The 19304-nt window shown below is 39.7% G+C and overlaps 1 protein-coding gene across 1 annotated transcript in view; it reads right to left on the reverse strand.

Annotated features, from left to right (window-relative positions):
• Positions 1 to 861: 861 nt before the first annotated feature.
• The window catches only part of LOC141991297 (uncharacterized), a 40686-nt gene continuing 22243 nt past the window's right edge, over positions 862 to 19304 (reverse strand). Inside the window, exons 7-12 of the mRNA XM_074959607.1 lie at positions 13031 to 13111; positions 9868 to 10030; positions 7847 to 7921; positions 6106 to 6258; positions 5271 to 5373; positions 862 to 938 (exon numbers count right to left, since the gene is read on the reverse strand). Coding sequence (XP_074815708.1) covers positions 862 to 938; positions 5271 to 5373; positions 6106 to 6258; positions 7847 to 7921; positions 9868 to 10030; positions 13031 to 13111 — 652 coding nt within the window. The remainder of the gene's footprint in view (positions 939 to 5270; positions 5374 to 6105; positions 6259 to 7846; positions 7922 to 9867; positions 10031 to 13030; positions 13112 to 19304) is intronic.

Here is a 19304-nt window from a genome sequence, read left to right on the forward strand (position 1 = left end):
AAACTATTAGTACCTTAATAAGCAATAAACTGTTTAAATGTGTTTTTTGCTTGCATGATTTCAACTACAGCATGATTTCAACTACAGCATGGGAAGGGTCAACCAATTTTAGAGCCAATTAAAAAAACAGATGAGATAAAATGTACCTTTGTATCTCATGTATAATACAGATGTGATTCAGTAAGAAAAACAGAAGACTTCTAATAATCAAAGTGTGTGGGAGTGGCATTTACATAGGCAGCAGGCCATTTATGTGCAGAAATCAGGTTAGACCCGAAAGAAACTCCATTTTGCCAATCATGTGGATGTTACTCAACGTTTCGAGAGAGCCCTAGGCTCAGCCCAGCCCTTTATGATGAGAAGGCAATATAAATGTGAATGTGAAACTTATTTTATTAAGCTATCAATGTTTACTTTATGAAAAGTGCATGCGCTCAGTTCTGATGAAACCACAGGACTGTCAGTTCACAGGACATCATGAGAATTGTAAACAAGGTCCAGGTCCCCTGGAAAAGGTGAAATTAGGGGCTACTCTATACAGAGAGTGCATGTCAAGCTGGGGTGTAAATCTATGGCACTTTTGCCTGCCATACACTAACTGGCCATGTGGACCTTACTACCACATACTGTTTCAAACAGCAGTATATCAAAGCACAGTAGTGTAGCTGGGGATAAATGCTGGTATAAAATGATTTTACCTACTTCTCATTTGGGGAATATGGAGGTTAGTACAGTTAGTTTATCCACTTTTTTTGTATCACTACACCACTGCAGTAGCTGGATCAACATGAGAAACCCGCATCATGTGATGCTGTACCTATCCCATGAGGCACTGCAAACCTTTCCCAAAACACCCTGCGGCTAGTTGCGCAATGGCATAGGTACCCACAGTGCACTGCTCTCTGTGTCGATATAAGAGCTGCCAGCTTGGCTGCACTCTGCTGATAGAAGGAGAATAGTGTGGACATGCAACAGCCATTTAATTAATGCGCTTTAATTAAAGAGGCATTACTTTTGTCAACAAAACTCTGTAGCGCGGACATAGTCTTAGGCTAGAGTTAGATTTACACCCTGGCTTGCCTCTCACTAAATTGCTGTATAGACAAGCCCTACCTTAGCTGCCATGAAAATCTGTTTTGTTAACCTTTCGGATTAGGGTTGCTATCAATCATTTACGTATCAGGAATTCTCATAGAGACCTGTCTGGTTTTGGCATCCATTTGATCTTCTCTTCATGCTGTTACCACAGCAACTAATACTTGAAAGAAAATCTCTTAGCAAGCTAGTTCTTCAGATTGTCTCATCGGGTAGGGATACAACAGAAGTGGGGGCTCGAGGCAGGTCTGAGAACCACTTACCTACATCTTTCTTAAAGAAGGTTTCAGTGTTGTTATTCTGTTTCCATCTTTTTTCTTTTGACAAGATAAGCATCAGCACTTCACTTTTCTTTACTAAACAATACTCCCCAGGTCTATGTCTCAGTAATGATCTTGCTGTTAAGCCTGCTGTGTAGACTAAATAGCTCTAAAAAGTTTGCTTTCTACATTAAATTTCTAAATCACATACAGTTTGGATATTTTGTTGTAAACATTACTCCAGAAAGTGATTGAATAGTGGTAAAATACCCTTGCGGAAACAAAAGATATTACAAACAGAGATAGCTCTGAGCTGTGAAAATCAAATACTGACTTCCCCAAAGTTGAAAGGGGTTCATATCCATCTTACAGAGGTTGACCCAAGTTGGGAAGTTGAATCAGGAGCCAAGTTCTCCAAAGTCTGAAGGGATTCAGACATGGAGTTCCAGTTCTTTACACGATATTTCAATGCTGTGTAGGACTAGGTACAGGATCTAAGCATCAAGTTGTTTTGAGAAGGAAAAATATCTCAGTAGCTGTAGCAGAGAATACTAAATGGGCTAATTAAGCATGTGGTCTTCTCACTGCGGGTTGGCTGAACCAATGTGGGGTTGAGTTTTACTTTTGTCTAAGGCCCTAACCAAATTCACGGTCCATTTTGGTCAATTTCACAGTCATAGGATTTTTAAAATCATACATGTAATGATTTCAGCTATTTAAATCTGAAATTTCACAGCATTGTAATTATAGGGGTCCTGACCCAAAAAGGAGTTGTGGGGTTTGCAGGGTTATTATAGGAGGGGTTGCGGTACTGCTACCCTTACTTCTGCGCTGCAGCTGGTGGTGGTGCTGCCTTCAGAGCTGGGCAGCTGGAGAGAGGCAGCTGCTGGCCGGGAGCCGGTTCTGAAGGCAGAGCCGCTGCCAGCAACAGCGGAGATGTAAGGATGGCATGGTATGGTATTGCCACCCTTACTTCTGTGCTGCTGCTGGCGGGGCGCTGCCGTCAGAACTGGGCAGCCGGCCAACAGCTGCTGCTCTCCAGCTGCCCAGCTCTGAAGGTGGCACAAGAAGTATGGGTGGCAATACCACAACCCCCCTAAAATAACCTTGCAACTGCCCTGTAACTCCCTTTTGGGTCAGGACCCCTGGTTTGAGAAACACTGGTCTCTTCTGTGAAATCTGTATAGTATAGGGTAAAAGCACACAAAAGACCAGATTTCATGGTCCGTGACGCATTTTTCATGGCCAAAAATTTGGTAGAGCCCTATCTATACAACATAATAAGACTGCGGATGTTAAATTCTAGCTTTTTGTTTTTGCCTTGAACACCAGTGTTATTTTGCATCTCTGTTCAGGCTGGCTGCATGCCCCTACCAGAGCCACCTGCACAGATTAATTGTGCCAGGATCATGAGTAATTCAAGTAGGAAAGGGTGAGTTAGTGACTGCAGGCAAATGAGGTGCGGAGGTGGTGGGGTCTGCACCAGTATATGCCAACCACACCCTTAGTCCCCTCAACCAAACCTGATTGTTTTGGGTGGGGCCAGATCAGGGTGCCACAGCTGAGCTCCTGATTGTCTTTCTGGGGAATCATTATCCATAGCTCAATATCCAGAACTCAGCCTATTGTAGTATAGTTTAAAATATTCTGTGTCACATGAGTTATATGAACAAGAGAGAAGAGTGCTAATGGGTACTATGCAGAGAAGTAGGGAGCACAGAACATGACCCCAAAACCAAAAACATGGACCAATATAGGTTTCAGCAAAACTTTGCCCCTCTGTAGAACTTGTATATGCTCTTTGATACAAGAGCATGAATAAAACTAGGTGAAGTATTTGTAGCAAAAAAAAATCTTATTTGATTACAAAAGACCTTTTTTCTACTTTTGAATAATTCATGAATGAACTTCAAGTTCTAAGAATTTGTTATTCAAAATTAGCTAATGAATGTTTTATGCAAATATATTTCCACCTCAGGATTCTCCTCACAACTCTTCACGGAGGCTTTTGCTTTGAGTATTTGCAATTCAAGCTGTGTGCCTGGTCACTTATCTCATGTGTTATTTTTTCTGCTCCCTTCCTGGATGACTGAACTTTTAAAAACAAGAATAGGGTTCAAATAAATCACTCAGGCTGTTCAATCAATGTCAAAATAACTACCCATAAACATTTCTGGGATGAACCTGTATTGGGAAAACTTTCACATACTTATCAGATAATTTTTTGCCATCTTCAAATATTACTGTGAATAACAAAAAAATCACCACTACAAATGCTGCATAAAGCAACTTTAAAAGGGCCCAAAATGCTGAAGTGAATTGGAGGTTTTTATTTCAGTGACTGTTCAAGGATAATTTTTGCAGTACTGGACCTGCCTGAAGCACAAACACCACAGAGTGCACAAGGTTCAACTTCTGATTACACACACAAAGCCCTGGTAAAGTTCCTTTTGGCTGGACAGTCACAAGGCTGTTGTGTTTGGAGCCTACCTCTTTAAGCCCTTGAGTCTGAACAAAGTCCAGGCATTGCCTCTGGCTGAAGTTTCTAGGAAGAGGCCGCTCAAGAGAATCTACTACCATAGGTAAAACTTCAGTTTGCTGACACCCTCTTCATAAACTAGGGAGGCAGATTTGGCCTGGCCGCACCTCAGTCATGAGTAGTGGTGGGGCAGCCAGGCCAAAGTTGAGTGGCATTGCAACCTGGCATATGGGGTCACAACGCAACTCAAATTTGGCTTGTCCATCCCTCCCTCATGAAAGGGGATGGCCAAGCCAAATTGGAGTGAATGGCATTGTGACCTGGCAAACTAGGTTATAACCCCACTTAAATTGAGTCCAGCCACCCCTCTGTCATGATGGAGGGGTGGCTGGGACAAATCTGCCATCCTAGGCAGCTTCCCAGAAATCTGCCACCCTAGGCAGCTGCCTGTGTTTCTAGGCACACTTTTGGGGTGCAGATCCTCTGTCTAGTACCCCTCCTGAGAGCTGAGACCCCACAGTCCAACTGCCTAGATGCTGGGACTAACGCGACCCCTCAGACTTCCCATAGCTTAAACACATCCCCTCTCAGAATTGCATGGTGGTCTGGGTTTACAATTTAATAGCGAAGCCAACAGACACACTGACTTTGCACAGAATTCTAAACAAAATTACTTCTTACTTAGCACAACAGATCGACAAAATAGTAAAACAAAACCATACGCATTTCCCCACCTCAGGTTCCTCATCCCTCTCTGGAGAGTTCTCTGGGCTTGGACAGGATTCTCTGGGGCGTCCAGGATCCTTCTCTTGCAGCTCGTGGTTTCTCCTCAGAACCATGGAACCTCTGTCTTTGTCTAGGTCAGCTAGCTTTCTCTGACCTTGGTTGATTCCCCTAATAAAAGGGACACCCCTGCAACAAAAGCAAGCTCCTCTCTCCTGCCCAAAGCTTCCTGTGTCTTTCTCTGAGAGTCCCTTGCATTTATATGTTTCCCTTAACAAAACCTGGTTTCTTTGTTCTGCTTCTGGAGATTTTCCACTAACCTCACTATTTAATACCTAGGTATGATTATGATTATTAAAGTCTGCGTACGATCTTCAGAATTTGGCTCAAATTCTGAAAGACGAGAATAGCAAAATCCTAATTCCACTCCCTCTGTCAAATGGAAAATTACTCCAAATAAATAGGAAAATATTATTAAGGAATAAATACTGCAAAAAACTACTGAGTAAAAATTGAGCAAGTGTCTTAGGATTTGACCCTTCAGTTACAGTGATTCACTTAATAATAGAAAAAGTACAATTCCCATTATGAATAATGCCATCAGATACCATCTCATGTTTATATCTTTTCATCAGCAATGAAACCATCACCCACGACTTCCAACCTGTGATGACAGAGAACTATTATTCCTTTGTTTTTTTAATGAATCTTACCTGGCTTTTTCTCATTTTTCTCCAACAACTCCACTGGGCCTTCAATATGAACATCAAAGACATTTACAGCTCCAGAATGCAGGCCAAGGAACAGTGAACTGTTCTGAAACTCCAAAAATCTAAAATTATTTTAATTGTTAGCATTTACAGGTTTCCTGCCCTCATTTACGAATGGGCTTATTTTTAGCTCTTCCAGAAGACACATGCTGTACCAGGAAGTGAGATGGTACAGGCCCACTCTTGTGCCATCTTCCACCCTGGAGGCCTAAAAAGACTGCTACCCATGATACATGCAATGCCCTCCCAATTCTGATCTACCAAAATACCACCCTTCAAGACTCTCTTTATGACTCACCTTTTCTATGATGCCCCAAAGTATTGTTCGTAACAGTGATTATTACCAGAGAAACCTTTTAATGTAGCATCAAGACATGCACATACCAAAGCTGAAAAACCACATGATCTTATTCTTGTAATATATGCAGTTCCTCACCCTACTTCACTTCCTACTGTTCATTAACCCCACTGATCACACACATCTACATTTAGATCCTTCCCTAACTGGGGCAGGGTTCTCCCCAGCCCCAACTGAAAAGCACTTAGGCACACTTTGTAGAAATAAACAGGGAACATGGGATTTGTTATACCAGATCAGAGCAACGGTCCCTCTAGCACAGTAGCCTATCATCAACAGTGGCCAGTACCAGAAGCCTTGAAGGAGATGCCAGAAACCCAGCAGTAAGCAGTTAAATAATAAAATAATAACAACAATCCCCTCAATGATATACTGTATATTTATACCCGCTGATAATCCACAGTTATTCTTGATACTCACAATCCTGGTGAAAACCATAGTTTCATTCGAGATATTGATCTGGTGAAGCAACTGCAGGGCAGGTAAACTCCAGATCTGCACCAATTTGTATTCCAATTCCTGGCACATATTTATCAGTTGATGGTGATCTCTATCATGTTTTAATTCAATTACCTAAAACAGTGAGTGCTGGTCTTTAATAGGGGCTATTCTTTGGCAGACACATACTTGATAGATAAACCAATCAATACACAAATCTGGACCAGAGCCCTGCAGTGGGACTGGGATCCCATGGGTCCCACAGGACCAGCTGCCATAATAGCAGGAGCGGGCAAAATTTTCTTTGTTGGGATTGGATGGGGGGTGGAAACAGATTGGTAATTTGCAGGAAAATACTAAATCTTTTTTTTTTTAAAATAAAGGTTTTAATATGTACGTGTAAGCGAGAGATTGAAAGAGATTTGATGTCTATTATAACAGGCATTATTTTTACATGGTTTAAGCAAGATTTGTTTTATTTTTTTAGTGGTATAAATTATGTCTGAATTCCATTTATATATATCAACTGACAGTTTGTTTTTTCAGTAGCATGGGGGAATCTGTATCTCTTCCGGGATTTGAGGATCTAAGGTTTTTGTGGGTGGGAGAGGGATAAAAATGCAAGAAACAATGTGGGAGAGGGTGGGAGTGTGGGAAAGGAGGGCTGGACCAGAGTAGGATTAAAAAAATAGTCCCGTGCAGGGCTCCAGTCTGGACCATATTACCATATAAAGTAAAGGAATGTTAATTTACATTTGTTACTACTTCCAATCTCATCCCTTTGCTCTGCCAATGAACCCTGCCTCACTACTCCCTTTCTATCCTTCTCCCTCTCATCTTCATTTCTGCCACACAGTCCCTTATTCCTGGAATTCTCTTCCTATATTAATGCAAAAGACCCAGCCTCTCTCTCTTTTTTTCAAATTGCTCCTCAAAACTCACTTTTCCCACAAAGGCTACAAACACTAATTCCTCCTACCCACTATAGACTCAACACATATCTGCTTACACAATAAGTTCCAAAGGCCAGGAACCTTTCTTCTATGCCTCATATGAGGTTTGTCATTTCATATGCTAGCACTGTTGGCCAGATGGGGGTGATACACCTACAGCATTACTCTACTGTAATTACCAGTTAAGTATGCCAGCAGGGGACAGGGTATCTGCTTAAACCCTTCTTGACAAGGGAAAAACAGAGGGATGGAAGAATTAGTATAGAATTTGTGTACGGGACTCAATGACGCATCTAGAAATCCTAGCTGAAACGACAACAACTTGTAATAATGACTCAGTTTGTGAGTGAGATATTGAAGTGTATGTAAGTAATGTAGCTCCCTTGAGAAGATTCCAGACTGTGAAAAGCTCTTGAACTCCTTTGTATTTGACAGTGAAGTTGCTCTGCCTTTGGAAATAGTGGACCAAATTCAGCACACTTACTTCACTGAGGATAATGGAGCTACTTTGCATTTACACCAATATTCTGAGTCAGAATCTGGCGAATTTGTGCAAGAATAGCCAGAATTATTCTGTAATGTTGTGTGTGTGGTAGGTTACATTTCTGAAGCAAGACAACCGATTGGTCTGTACATTCGGTATTAAGGACAGCCATAGTACAAGAGAAGAGATAGTTTCTTATTTTTATATCTAGCCTTATCCAGCTATGTATGTTTTGTTATGAAACTCTTTTAATAAAAGAAAGGCTGTAAATTCAAAGTACACTTACAGGATCTTTATAGGCCTTCATCTCATAATATACTAGATTTTGTATTGATGTGTGGAGAAACAGGATTCTCCCATCCTATTCAAAGAGAATTGCATTATACTCCCACAGATGAAAAAAACAGATCATACTATCAAACACATTGCACATGTAAATCTGAAAAACTAGACCAAGACCATGTTGGCAAAACTAACACAACTGGAAAAAACAGTGAACAGAAAACACTTTATTCTACATGCTCATTTCCTAATGACTGTTAATATAATATAACCAATATAACCAAAACCAACGCAGCTTTTCAGTGAGTCACATCTTGTCAATCAGTAATGTAACACCTGCATGTAATGATCTTCCATTACTAAAGAACAGGCCACGGAATCTAAATTGCATCACACATCAGCAGTTGCAGAGATTTCACCTATTCCCCTTCCACTGGAGACCTTGCTTAAAATAGTTGTAAGAACACGATGCCATTTATAATCAATTCACACTTTTGGAAGTACATTTCACAAGGTTCCTTTTCCTTACATAGGATAAGAGATCTAGAGGAAGATGCAGAAAATTGCTCATGTATATAAGAATGCCTCTGCTCAGGGAGATACTGATTCAATTATTTTAACTGTTTTTTTAAAAAATGGTATCTCTGACTTTTGAGATATGCATGCAGGTAGGTGGATGAGATACTAAAAAATTAAAGCACATTCACTGGGAACCTTGAAAGCTGCCAAGTTAAAATCTTCATTGGAGGCTAAAAGAGAACAGGAACTCTCAGTTAGAAATAGTTTGTCACAAAGTCATTTGATGGGGCACACAGATTCTGTAATTTCCCTGGGTTTTCAGTCTTTGCCTACACTGGGAATTTGCCTCAATTCAAGCCATCGGTGGCTGGAATTGAAGTAAATTCCTGATGTAGACAAGTTCTTAGAAACAGTAATAAAGCTGGTTTAAGTCAGTGCTGCTGCGCCTGTTGCCTTTGGCAAGGCTGAAAGCTGACAAAAAGGCAGTATTGGCCTTTGCCTGCACACTTAATATGGAGTTGAACAAGGATAGTAATTTTAAATGTTTTAAAACTAGTAATTATATTTTATTAAATGGGCTAGAACAAGTTTTGTTGAAAAATGAAGGCTACAGCGATAAAAATAACAAGCCCCATGACATCGACATTTTACTATAAATTCATTCTTTTTGCCTTTTTTCCTCCTTATGATCAAGTTGATTTTTTTTACAGCTTATGACCAGGAGACAGTAACAAGATTTCATATAAGATTATTAATGTTAATCTTTGGGGGGTTGCCATGAATACAAGCTGAACACATTATTTCAATGGAGTTAGGTGCCCAGGTGTTTTGAAAACTCCACTAGGTACCTATCTGCATTTTTAGATGCTTAAATACCTTTGAAAATCTGGCCCTTGGTGACCATCAGTTTGTAGGAAGTGTATTCAGCACTCACTGACCAAATGTTCAAACTTGGGTAACCTAATGATAGGCTTCTAAATCCATATTTAAATATTTAATGCCAAAGAACCTGTTTTTCAGATCACCTGCAGATTCTACTGATTGCAAGGTCTTTTATTTTGCATATTGCTCTGGGTTTAGATGGCATGACATAGTGTTTCTTGAGGGCCTTTATTACAACTTCTTATTTATACACTCACACCCACTTTTTCACATGCCATCCAGCTTCAGGCAAATTCCTCAAGTACGGAAACAGGAAAATTCTGTGTAGGACAGTCGGAACAGAGTATTTTCATACACATTTTCAACGTAGTTAGTTTATTAAGCCCATAATCCACATGTAAAGCAATGGGCTGACCTGGCCCAAATTTAGGTACCTCGCTTTAGGCACTCAAATTTAATCACAATGTTTACATCAACTCTAAAGTTTCCTAGTGGCTTTTACATAATGAGCGCCTCTCCCTGATGGAATAGCGTGCACACCTCACTGTATCTTCAGAATTGTCAAGTCAGTTAATTTTAATATCTGCATATCTCTGATTAATCAGAAATACTTGTGCTTTTTACCTGCATACCAAGAACCAGAAATTCCTGGGTATCTGCATACACCAGCCCTTCATCTATCCAGTAGCATATTGGGGAGGACAGGCTGCAGAGACATTCGCATCTCACTGGATCTCTTACACTCTCCTTTCGAGTATGTTGAAAATATTCATTCTTCTGTACATAACTAGGAAAACATTGTATTAGCACAAAGAGAGTTTGTAAAAAATGTTCGCAGGTTGTCAGACCCACACATCAGAGGGCAACTAATGAATTATTTAATGACATTTAACTTAGCAGCAAATCACACCAACCCTATTTTTTTTTAAAATATAGAGACATGCAATATTTTTAGAAATCTTTACATATACACAGGCTCTAGAGACTGCATGCTCAGCTACTGCATTCTGGGCATCTAATTTGCTGTTTATACATGATGTAACAAGGAGGAGCACCCTTTAGGTCATTTGGCATTCCTAGGTCCACAATGGACATTGTCAGCTTCCTCGTGGCAATATTCAGTACGAGGAGTCTCAATTCCCTTTGCTCTTGACTTGCTGCAGAAACTGCTAATTCACTCCTGACCAACCTCCTCTGCAATCAGAATCCATTACCCTCTGAGGTGGGCTGACAAAAATTAGCCCAAATTTAACAATCCCTGCTACATTCATTTCAGGCCATCTTATAAAAGGCTAATTTTATTTTTTAAGTTCACATATTTTAAAAAATTTCATTAGCATATTATTAAAACACAGGAAAACAATTTAATAAAAGTTAGCTAGTAGTTAAACTCAGCCACACCTTAGACAGACATTGCTAAGTGGGCATTAAGCTGAAGGTACAGTATATGGCAATATTAGCTATGGCAAGGCTGAAAAAGTATTTTAGCTATTCCATAGCTCAGTGGTGCTCTCAGTTCAGTGTCGCAGGAGTGTATGTATACAAAGCAGAAGCCCCCTATTTAAAGTAATCAATTTCAGGTTATTTCTGTGGCATATATCATAGTAGTATGTATCCTCTTTAGAAATGCTCTTCTATCCTTTGAAGGAGAGATGAAAGTTCTAACCAGCCAACAGACCAGCGTGGGGGGATAGTACCATTATTTTTTCCTATTCTACAGCCCATATAATTAAGTTAACTTTCAGTTCTAAACACACAAACTCTTTTATATTGGCCTGTGTCAAAGTCCCATTTCCTTCCCAGTTCACATAGATACTGGACATACATTTAATTATGAAAAGAGATTCTTGCTGCTGAATTGCATGGATTACATGTCTCTGTGTTAAAAACAAATCTAGGGTTGGTGTGATCTGATGCTAAATTGAAGGCTATTAAAAATGAAAATTCCTAACACTGTGATGAATATAAACAATTAGTGTGGCTCTGACCACCTGTGAACATCTTGTACAAACGCTTACTTTCTATCACTGGTGCCTAATTCAGACAATAACAGCTGAAATCTGCGATCACAGGTTTTTTTAAACTGACGCCATACTTGAAGAGGCTCATTTGTGCTTTATGTCAGATGCTGTATCTAGATATATGGGGAAAGTACAATGTACAATAAAATGCCATTGCCTAGTACCGGCAAACAAATAATTTACAGAACATTTGGCTCAAGTCATTCCGAAATCTTGATACGACACTGATCCATTTATTAGATTCACTATCATTCTAGATTTGGGATGTACTCAAGACAGACAACATTATATTTTATAACTTTCAGTGTTACAATGAAAGCTGGTCAGAAAGTGGAATTTCTGTCCTATGGGAAATTCTAACCTTTTGAAATTTGTTTGCTTTCCAAATTGGAACAAAAAGTTGAAATTCCCCCCCCCCAAAATGTATTTGGAAACACTGAAAGATTTCATTCTGATAAAGTATAAAATAATATTAAACATTACATATAATATATATTATCAATTATTAAATATATAAATATACATATAAATGAAATAAAATAATAAATTTGAAACAATTCATTTAAATATGGTAAATATGTTAAGTCAAAACAATTCATTTTAACACTTTTCCATCAAAAATGTGGCCACAAATCAACATTCCCACAAAAAGTTTCCATTTCAACGAAACTCCATTTTCAGATGGAAAACTGTTCCACTGAAAATTTTTCAACCAGTTCTAGTGATAATGGATATCTCATATTGCAAAAAGCCTTTGAAAATAATGATTTAAAAATTCAGCATTAGCAACCTGACTCTTGAGAGTATTTCTAACTAAAGTAGCAGTGTGCTTACTGAGGAAAAGAAAGTAGCAATAATAATAGTCAATACTACTTAATGGCACATATCCACCATTAGTTTAGGTGACGCCCATGCAAGGCAACCTTTAATGTAACTACTAACATGAACAAAGCCAGCTGAAGTTAAATTCGGTCTCTTCTTCCTCTTTAATAATCCCAAGATGTGCAGTTTCCTTACTGACCCATGGCTAATACCTTTGTCAGTGCCCTGATCATTTCCTGCCTTAACTGTTGTAACTTTCTTCTCTGGGTTTCACTGTCTCTCACTGGCTCCAATCTGTCCAAAATGTCACTGTCAAACCAACCTTCCTCTCCTGCCATTGTGACCCCTTCATCATCCTCCCTCAATTCTTCCACTGACTTCCCATCTCTTACCACTACAAATTCAAATTCCTTGGCCTTACCTTATCATCTTGCTCCCTCCTTTATTACTGCTCTCACTTTCCCTAGCTCCATCCCACTCCCTACGCTCATCCCAATCTTTTCACTTTATTCCTCAGCTGCTCTCTTTTTCCCATTCTTGTTTTCGTACTTTCTTACAGACTACTCCATTTTTATCTTGTTCTTATCCACCAGACAACACCTCTTGTCACCTTATTAATTTTCTTCTGAACTGTGTGTCATTTTATTTTGACTGGTTTCAGAGTAGCAGCCGTGTTAGTCTGTATCTGCAAAAAGAACAGGAGTACTTGCGGCACCTTAGAGAATAACAAATTTATTAGAGCATAAGCTTTTGTGGGCTACAGCCCACTGTATGCTGTATGGGGCAGGAAGCATGTATTATCTACCTTTGTAAATGAGTGATGCTACCTCATTTTTAAAAATTCATCAATATACAACTAGTTCAGAAAATAAAGAATGAATCAGAAAAAAACCTTTTCTGCTGCTAAAGCAACAGAAGCCCATCAGCAAAGTAAGGAAACTCACGAGGCTAAGGGGTGTTTTCTGTTTAAGTGCTGGTGTATTTCTTCAATAGTCCACACTGCTGCCCTACATGCAGGATCAGTTCTGAAATAAAAAATACCCCGGTGTGAAAATTTTAATGGGATAATACATCTGGAGTATGAACGCGCTTATGAGTTAATTGCAGCAGTAACATATCTTTATTCCAATGAAACGACTGAAAAGCCTGATCACTACAACACACAATATTCTGGAATTGTAAATAAGCAATAAAGAAGATGAGAGAGAGTGAGAGAAAACCAGGGTAATGTACTTATTTCCTGTAAATCTTTGAACATGCCTTGTGTGCTGAGTTGGGCTGAGATCCAGAGCAGACCTAGTCATAAATATTGAAATCCTCTCTCAGTTTGTATGGAGGTAAAACTTTCATTGGAGCCAAAGGAAGTTTTGTGTTAGTAATACATCTGGTCAGAAAATACCACAAAGGTTGAAATTTCAATGAAAAAATTGGTACTTCCCATTTTCCCACCAGTTCTACTGAGGAAGATCTGAGGATCTGGTCCACAGAAGTTAGAGACTGTGGCTCCAATGCATAATGGGATCTTAAATTCTTTCCTCAACTGGTACTAGAGTTAATCTAATCCACCTCCTGTCAACGCAGGATTGTTCCTTATATGTGGGTGTACACAATTGGAGGCTTTACCCCCCAGAAATGTAGAGACTGCATTAATAAAGGAAACACTTAGTCTGGAACAGGAGCTACATCTTCTTCCCTTTCCCCTCCACCCCATAATAAAAGCTGTCTACACCCCTGTGGTACATTCTCTAGTATTCTGCCCAAATATCTCAAAATTTAAAAGGTCCTGCTACAAGGAAGTTTCTCCTCTTTAATTTCCTTTTATTACTCCTAGTGACCCCTCCCTTATGTCACCCTAAATAATTCCTCTTCCTCCTTGGTGTTTGTATACTACAATTGTCAACATTTATCACTGTTAATGGTTTGGGAAATCATGTGATTCGGCTAGTACAACATGGATGATGAGAATACCTAACTCATACATCACTCTTTGTATTTTCAAAGCACTACACCTGAGTTTGTCAGCCATCCCAGAACCATCCCTGGATTCTCAAGTAATCGGCAAATGGAAAGATTATTAAGGTGATGTTTTCAGAGTCCAGGAAGCAAATTTTTGCTATTGCTGCACCAGAACAATCTCTGAGTATTAGTATTTAATAGGGCTGTTGATTAATCATAGCTAACTCACGCTCATTAAAAAAAATGCGCTAATTAAATTTGTGACTGAACTCCTTGGGGGAGAATTGTATGTCTCCTGCTCTGTTTTACCCACATTCTGCCATTTATTTCATGTTATAGCAGTCTTGAATGATGACCCAGCATATGTTCATTTTAAGAACACTTTCACTGCAAATTTGACAAAATGCAAAGACGGTTCCAATGTGAAATTTCTAAAGATAGCTACAGCACTGGACTCAAGACTTAAGAATCTGAAGTGCCTTCCAAAATCTGAGAGGGATGAGGTGTGGAGTTTGCTTTCAGAAGTCTTAAAAGAGCAACACTCTGATGAGGAAACTTCAGAACCCAAACCACCAAAAAAGAAAATCAGCCTTCTGCTGGTGGCATCTGACTTAGATGATGAAAATGAACATGCGTCAGTCCACACTGCTTTGGATTCTTATCAAGCAGAACCTGTCATCAGCATGGACGCATGTCCTCTGGAATGGTGGTTGAAGCATCCAGGGACATATGAATCTTTAGCACATCTGACATGTAAATATCTTGAGATGCCGGCTACAACAATGCCATGCAAGTGCCTGTTCTCACTTTCAGGTGACATTGCAAACAAGAAGCAGGCAGCATTATCTTCTGCAAATGTAAACAAACTTGCTTGCCTGAGCGATTGGCTGAACAAGAAGTAGGACTGATGGAACTTATAGGCTCTAAAGTTTTACATTGTTTTATTTTTGAATGAAGGGGTTTTTTTTGTACGTAATTCTACATTTGTAAGTTGCACTTTCATGATAAAGAGATTGCGTTATAGAACTTGCATTAGGTGAACTGAAAAATATTATTTCTTTTGTTTTTTACAGTGCAAATATTTGTAATCAAAAATAAATATAAAGTGAGCACTGTGCACTTTGTATTCTGTGTTGTAATTGAAATAAAAATATTTGAAAATGTAGAAAACATCCAAAAAATCTTAAATAAATGGTATGCCATTATTTTTTAATAGTGCGATTAATCGCGATTAATTTTGTTAATCACTTGAGAGCCCTAGTATTTAATATGTACATTACAGTAGTGCTCAGATACCCTAATCAGGATCAGAATCCTCACTAATGGTAGGTGCTGTACAAACACACATGAATACATAGTTCCTCACCTCTCCATTACAGAGCTTTGGGGAACCTGCATCTCCTCCCACCCCAAACACTTTACACATTTGTGCATCTTCAAAGCTTCACAACATGACTACTAGCCTACTGGTAGATTAGAAATGACAGTAAACAACATGAAACTATCCATCCCCACATAACACCTGAAATTTTAAATTGTATTTTGTAATGGCCATTTCAGGGGAAATTTAGACTAAACCCAGAGGAGAACTAGGTGTAAGATGAGGCTGTGGGTTAATGCACTGTTTTCATTTCTGGAGATACAGGTTAAACCCTGGTGTAAATCACAAAAGAAATAAGCTTGATGATCTCAGCCTATGGTGGATGTTTTCTCCCAGCACAATCACTCAAGATAGGTTAGGGTGACCAGATGTCCCGATTTTTGGGTCTTTTTCTTATATAGGCTCCTATTACACCCCACCCCCGTCCTGATTTTTCACACTTGCTGTCTGATCACCCTAAGATAGGTTCAGGAATGGAGTGGCAGTACTACAGGTCACAACTGAAATGGACAGACAGAGGACTAAGCAGAGCTGTTTGTGTGTCGGGGATATGAACAGAATAAGGAGAGCTGCAGGTCACAGCATTCTCACAGTTTTAAAACAGCACACCAAGGAAGTAAATGAAAAAGCACAGAAAAAAACAAAAGGTTGGGTAAAACTCTACAAACCCTATTTGGTCTGATGTGTTGTTCTGAGCTCCACTCTCAGGGAAGTGAGGGCCCTCTTGCCATGCCTGGCCGACATGGAATCCATACCCTATGCCTTGAACACTCATTCCAGCACAGAAAAGAAAAAATGAGACAAATTAAATATTGATGCACAAAGTCATCGACCTGCTAAGTAACAGGACGCAAGGCTAGATCTGCACTGTTTTGTGTGCAATCCCGTTGATCCAAAAATAAAACCCAAACTCTCCTATAGGAGTTTTCATTCTCTTGGAATCATTTTAGAAACCGAAGCCTTCCTGAGTGATTCAGCCAAGTTAATTTCTTTGTGCCTCAGTTTCCAATCTATAAAATGGCAATATTAAACTTTCTTTCCCGCTCCCATCCTTTGTCCGTTTTCTCTATTTGAATTGTAAACTCTTCAGGGCATGGACTGGCAAACTACATATGTACAGAACCTAGCACAATGGGGTGCTAAGCTTCACTGGGGCCTCTAGCTGCTACTGTAATGCAAACAATAAATAAGAAAAAGATCTTGTACTGAATACTACTGAAGGGAAAATATCACAATGCCCAGAAGTATCACACCTATTCTGTGTATGTACTTCTTGGTTTTAAATATTATGGAAATGCAGCTTTTGAAATGCAAAGAGACCGATGATTGCACAACAGGACACCCTCTATCTCTATCATCAGTAGTACGCAACACCTAGTCACTGAGCTGTGGGGAAAGCTGCAAAACAACAAGCCATCTCCCACTCACCTAATCGCAAAGTTAGAGAAAGGAGCAGAAGAGTCAGGTTTGGTCAGGTGTGCTAGAATCTCATGTGTAAGCAAATTAATGCCTGTGATGAAGGAACAATGATTAATGTCCGTGTCTCTATCCCTCCTCATCTATTAAATCAGGATAATGTGCCAATTCTTACCAAACATACAGTGCTATGAATTCCAAAATTACCATGTCTTTTATTCACATAAATCTATGATGGGACTCCTTTATTGGCTCTGGATTTCATAACCTCCAGAAGCAAAGGGATTATTATAAAAGCTCTCCACTAATGCTGGAAATGCAGGGAGGGAGAACAACTCTAATTCATCTGTTGCCCACATGGAGCACTGTCCCACCATTGTTAGTTAGAAGAAAAGTACTTGAATGCTTTCAGCTACACAGATGATTTAAAGGCAGAGGTTTGTACTATACATTTTAAGTGCAGTTCTGAAAGAAGATCTGTTCCTTGTTTGTATTCCATGTCATACGTAAAACCTTATTTTTGTCACTGAAGTGAGTAATACCTTTTACTCAAATCAGCAGTGGAGAGCCAACACAGCCATGAGCTGGATTCTATAATATCTCATGCACCATCAATAGAATTATTAACTGGGTTTCAAGTATAAGGCTAAATTCTGCCTGTACAATCTTTATTACCAGCAATGAGTACAAGCCATAAGGAACTGAGCTAGACTTTCAGACCAAAGGTCGCGCTTGCAGGCCTAACTTTCTATTTGGAAACTAAGCAGATTTAATAGAGTCACCGAGGGCACATCTACTCTGCAATCATGGTGTATGACTGCAGCATGTTTAGGCATACCTGAGCTAACTTTAATATAGTTAGCTCAGGTACCAATAGCAGTGAAGCTATGGCAGCCTGGGCTTCTGTGTAGGCTATGTGACGCTGTATGAATTCTGGGGGACACTTGAGGTTATTATGAATACTAATATTGTAAAATTGCAATGAATTGTGCCAGATATGCCATGTAAGATATCTGCAAAAATGTTAGTTTGCCAAATATGATAATCTCATTTATGTGTTTGTATCACATTTGTATACTGAGTTATAGATATGTCTCTATGTCTGTATTACAAAACTTGTGCCATGCTTCTGGGTGACCCCCCCCAAACAGTTTGGCGTCAGCTCTGCCTAGCCTGCTTGATGGCCCAAAAGGGACCATCAGCTATACAACTGACCCATTGAGAGAAGGCAGAGGATACAGACTCAGCAAGGCATGCATGGGACATGCCCATGGACAGAAAAGGCTTCCAAGCCATGTGCTGAGCAGCTTGTTTTGGAAACAAAGGAAGCACAGGCCGCATGGCAAAAGACTATACAAGGCAGCTGCATCTTCTCCATTTTGTCTTCAGTCCTGCTTCTTACCTCTGGAGGAACTTTGCTACAAACTGAAGCTCTGAATAAAGGACTGAATGACCCATCCAAGCTGTGGATGTATTCCAGAGGGACTTAAAAGCCAGTAAATCATCAATACAGCTAGGAACCTGATATATGGACTTTGAAGTTTTTGTATGTATGTGACCGTGTTACCATTTAACATTTCTCTTCTTGTTCTTTCTTTTCCTTGATAATAAACCTTTAGTTTTAGACACTAAAGGATAGGCTGGCAGCGTGGTATTATGGGTAAGATCCAAACTTATACTGACCTGGTGATGTGGCTGACCCTTTGGGGTCAGAAGAACATTTTGTATGTGTGAGCAGAGTTTAACATAACTTCTCACTGTACTGGACCTAGGTGCTGATTGGGAGCCAGAGACTGGAATGCAATAAAGGGGGCTGTGTGATTTCTTTTTTTGCTTCTTGATAACCGGATCAGAAGTGCAGTTTGTGACTGATTGGGAGGTTTAACTTCAGTGTTACCCACCAGTATCTTGGGGAGTATCTGCTCTTCCTTTTCAGACTGCCCTGAGCTTGGCATTTTTAGTGAGCGCTGCCCCAGGCACCCTGGGTCACAGGCTATACCTGGGTAATCACTTGAGCGGCTAGCTAGCACTGAAGTCCATGCTGTCATAACCTCACTGCTATTGGTACCTGAAAACTAGTTCATGTATGTCTACATGTGCTGCACTCACACCTCCGACTGCAGCACAGACATACCATGAGAGACACTAAACATGTACCCAATTATTTATAAAATCCCTTTCCAGATCAGAATCACACTTTCATAATATTTTGTTCTCATTTCATCTAAGGGTCTCAAGCATAAAACAATCAGAGACAATAAGGACCATGTTCTACCAACTTTCAGATATACACTAGCACGTTGGTCTTGAGGCAAATGCATCAGCACTTGTTTTTTTCTTTTCTTACCTCCTATGGCTGTTTTTACTCTTCCCCTCATTTTATCCTTAACTTTCCACTCCACTGTCCAGTATGTACATTAAACTCTCACTTCTAGGTGAGCAAGGGACAATACTCTGCCAAAATT

The sequence above is a fragment of the Natator depressus genome, chromosome 7 (assembly GCF_965152275.1).
Source record: "Natator depressus isolate rNatDep1 chromosome 7, rNatDep2.hap1, whole genome shotgun sequence".
NCBI classification, from domain to species: domain Eukaryota; kingdom Metazoa; phylum Chordata; order Testudines; family Cheloniidae; genus Natator; species Natator depressus.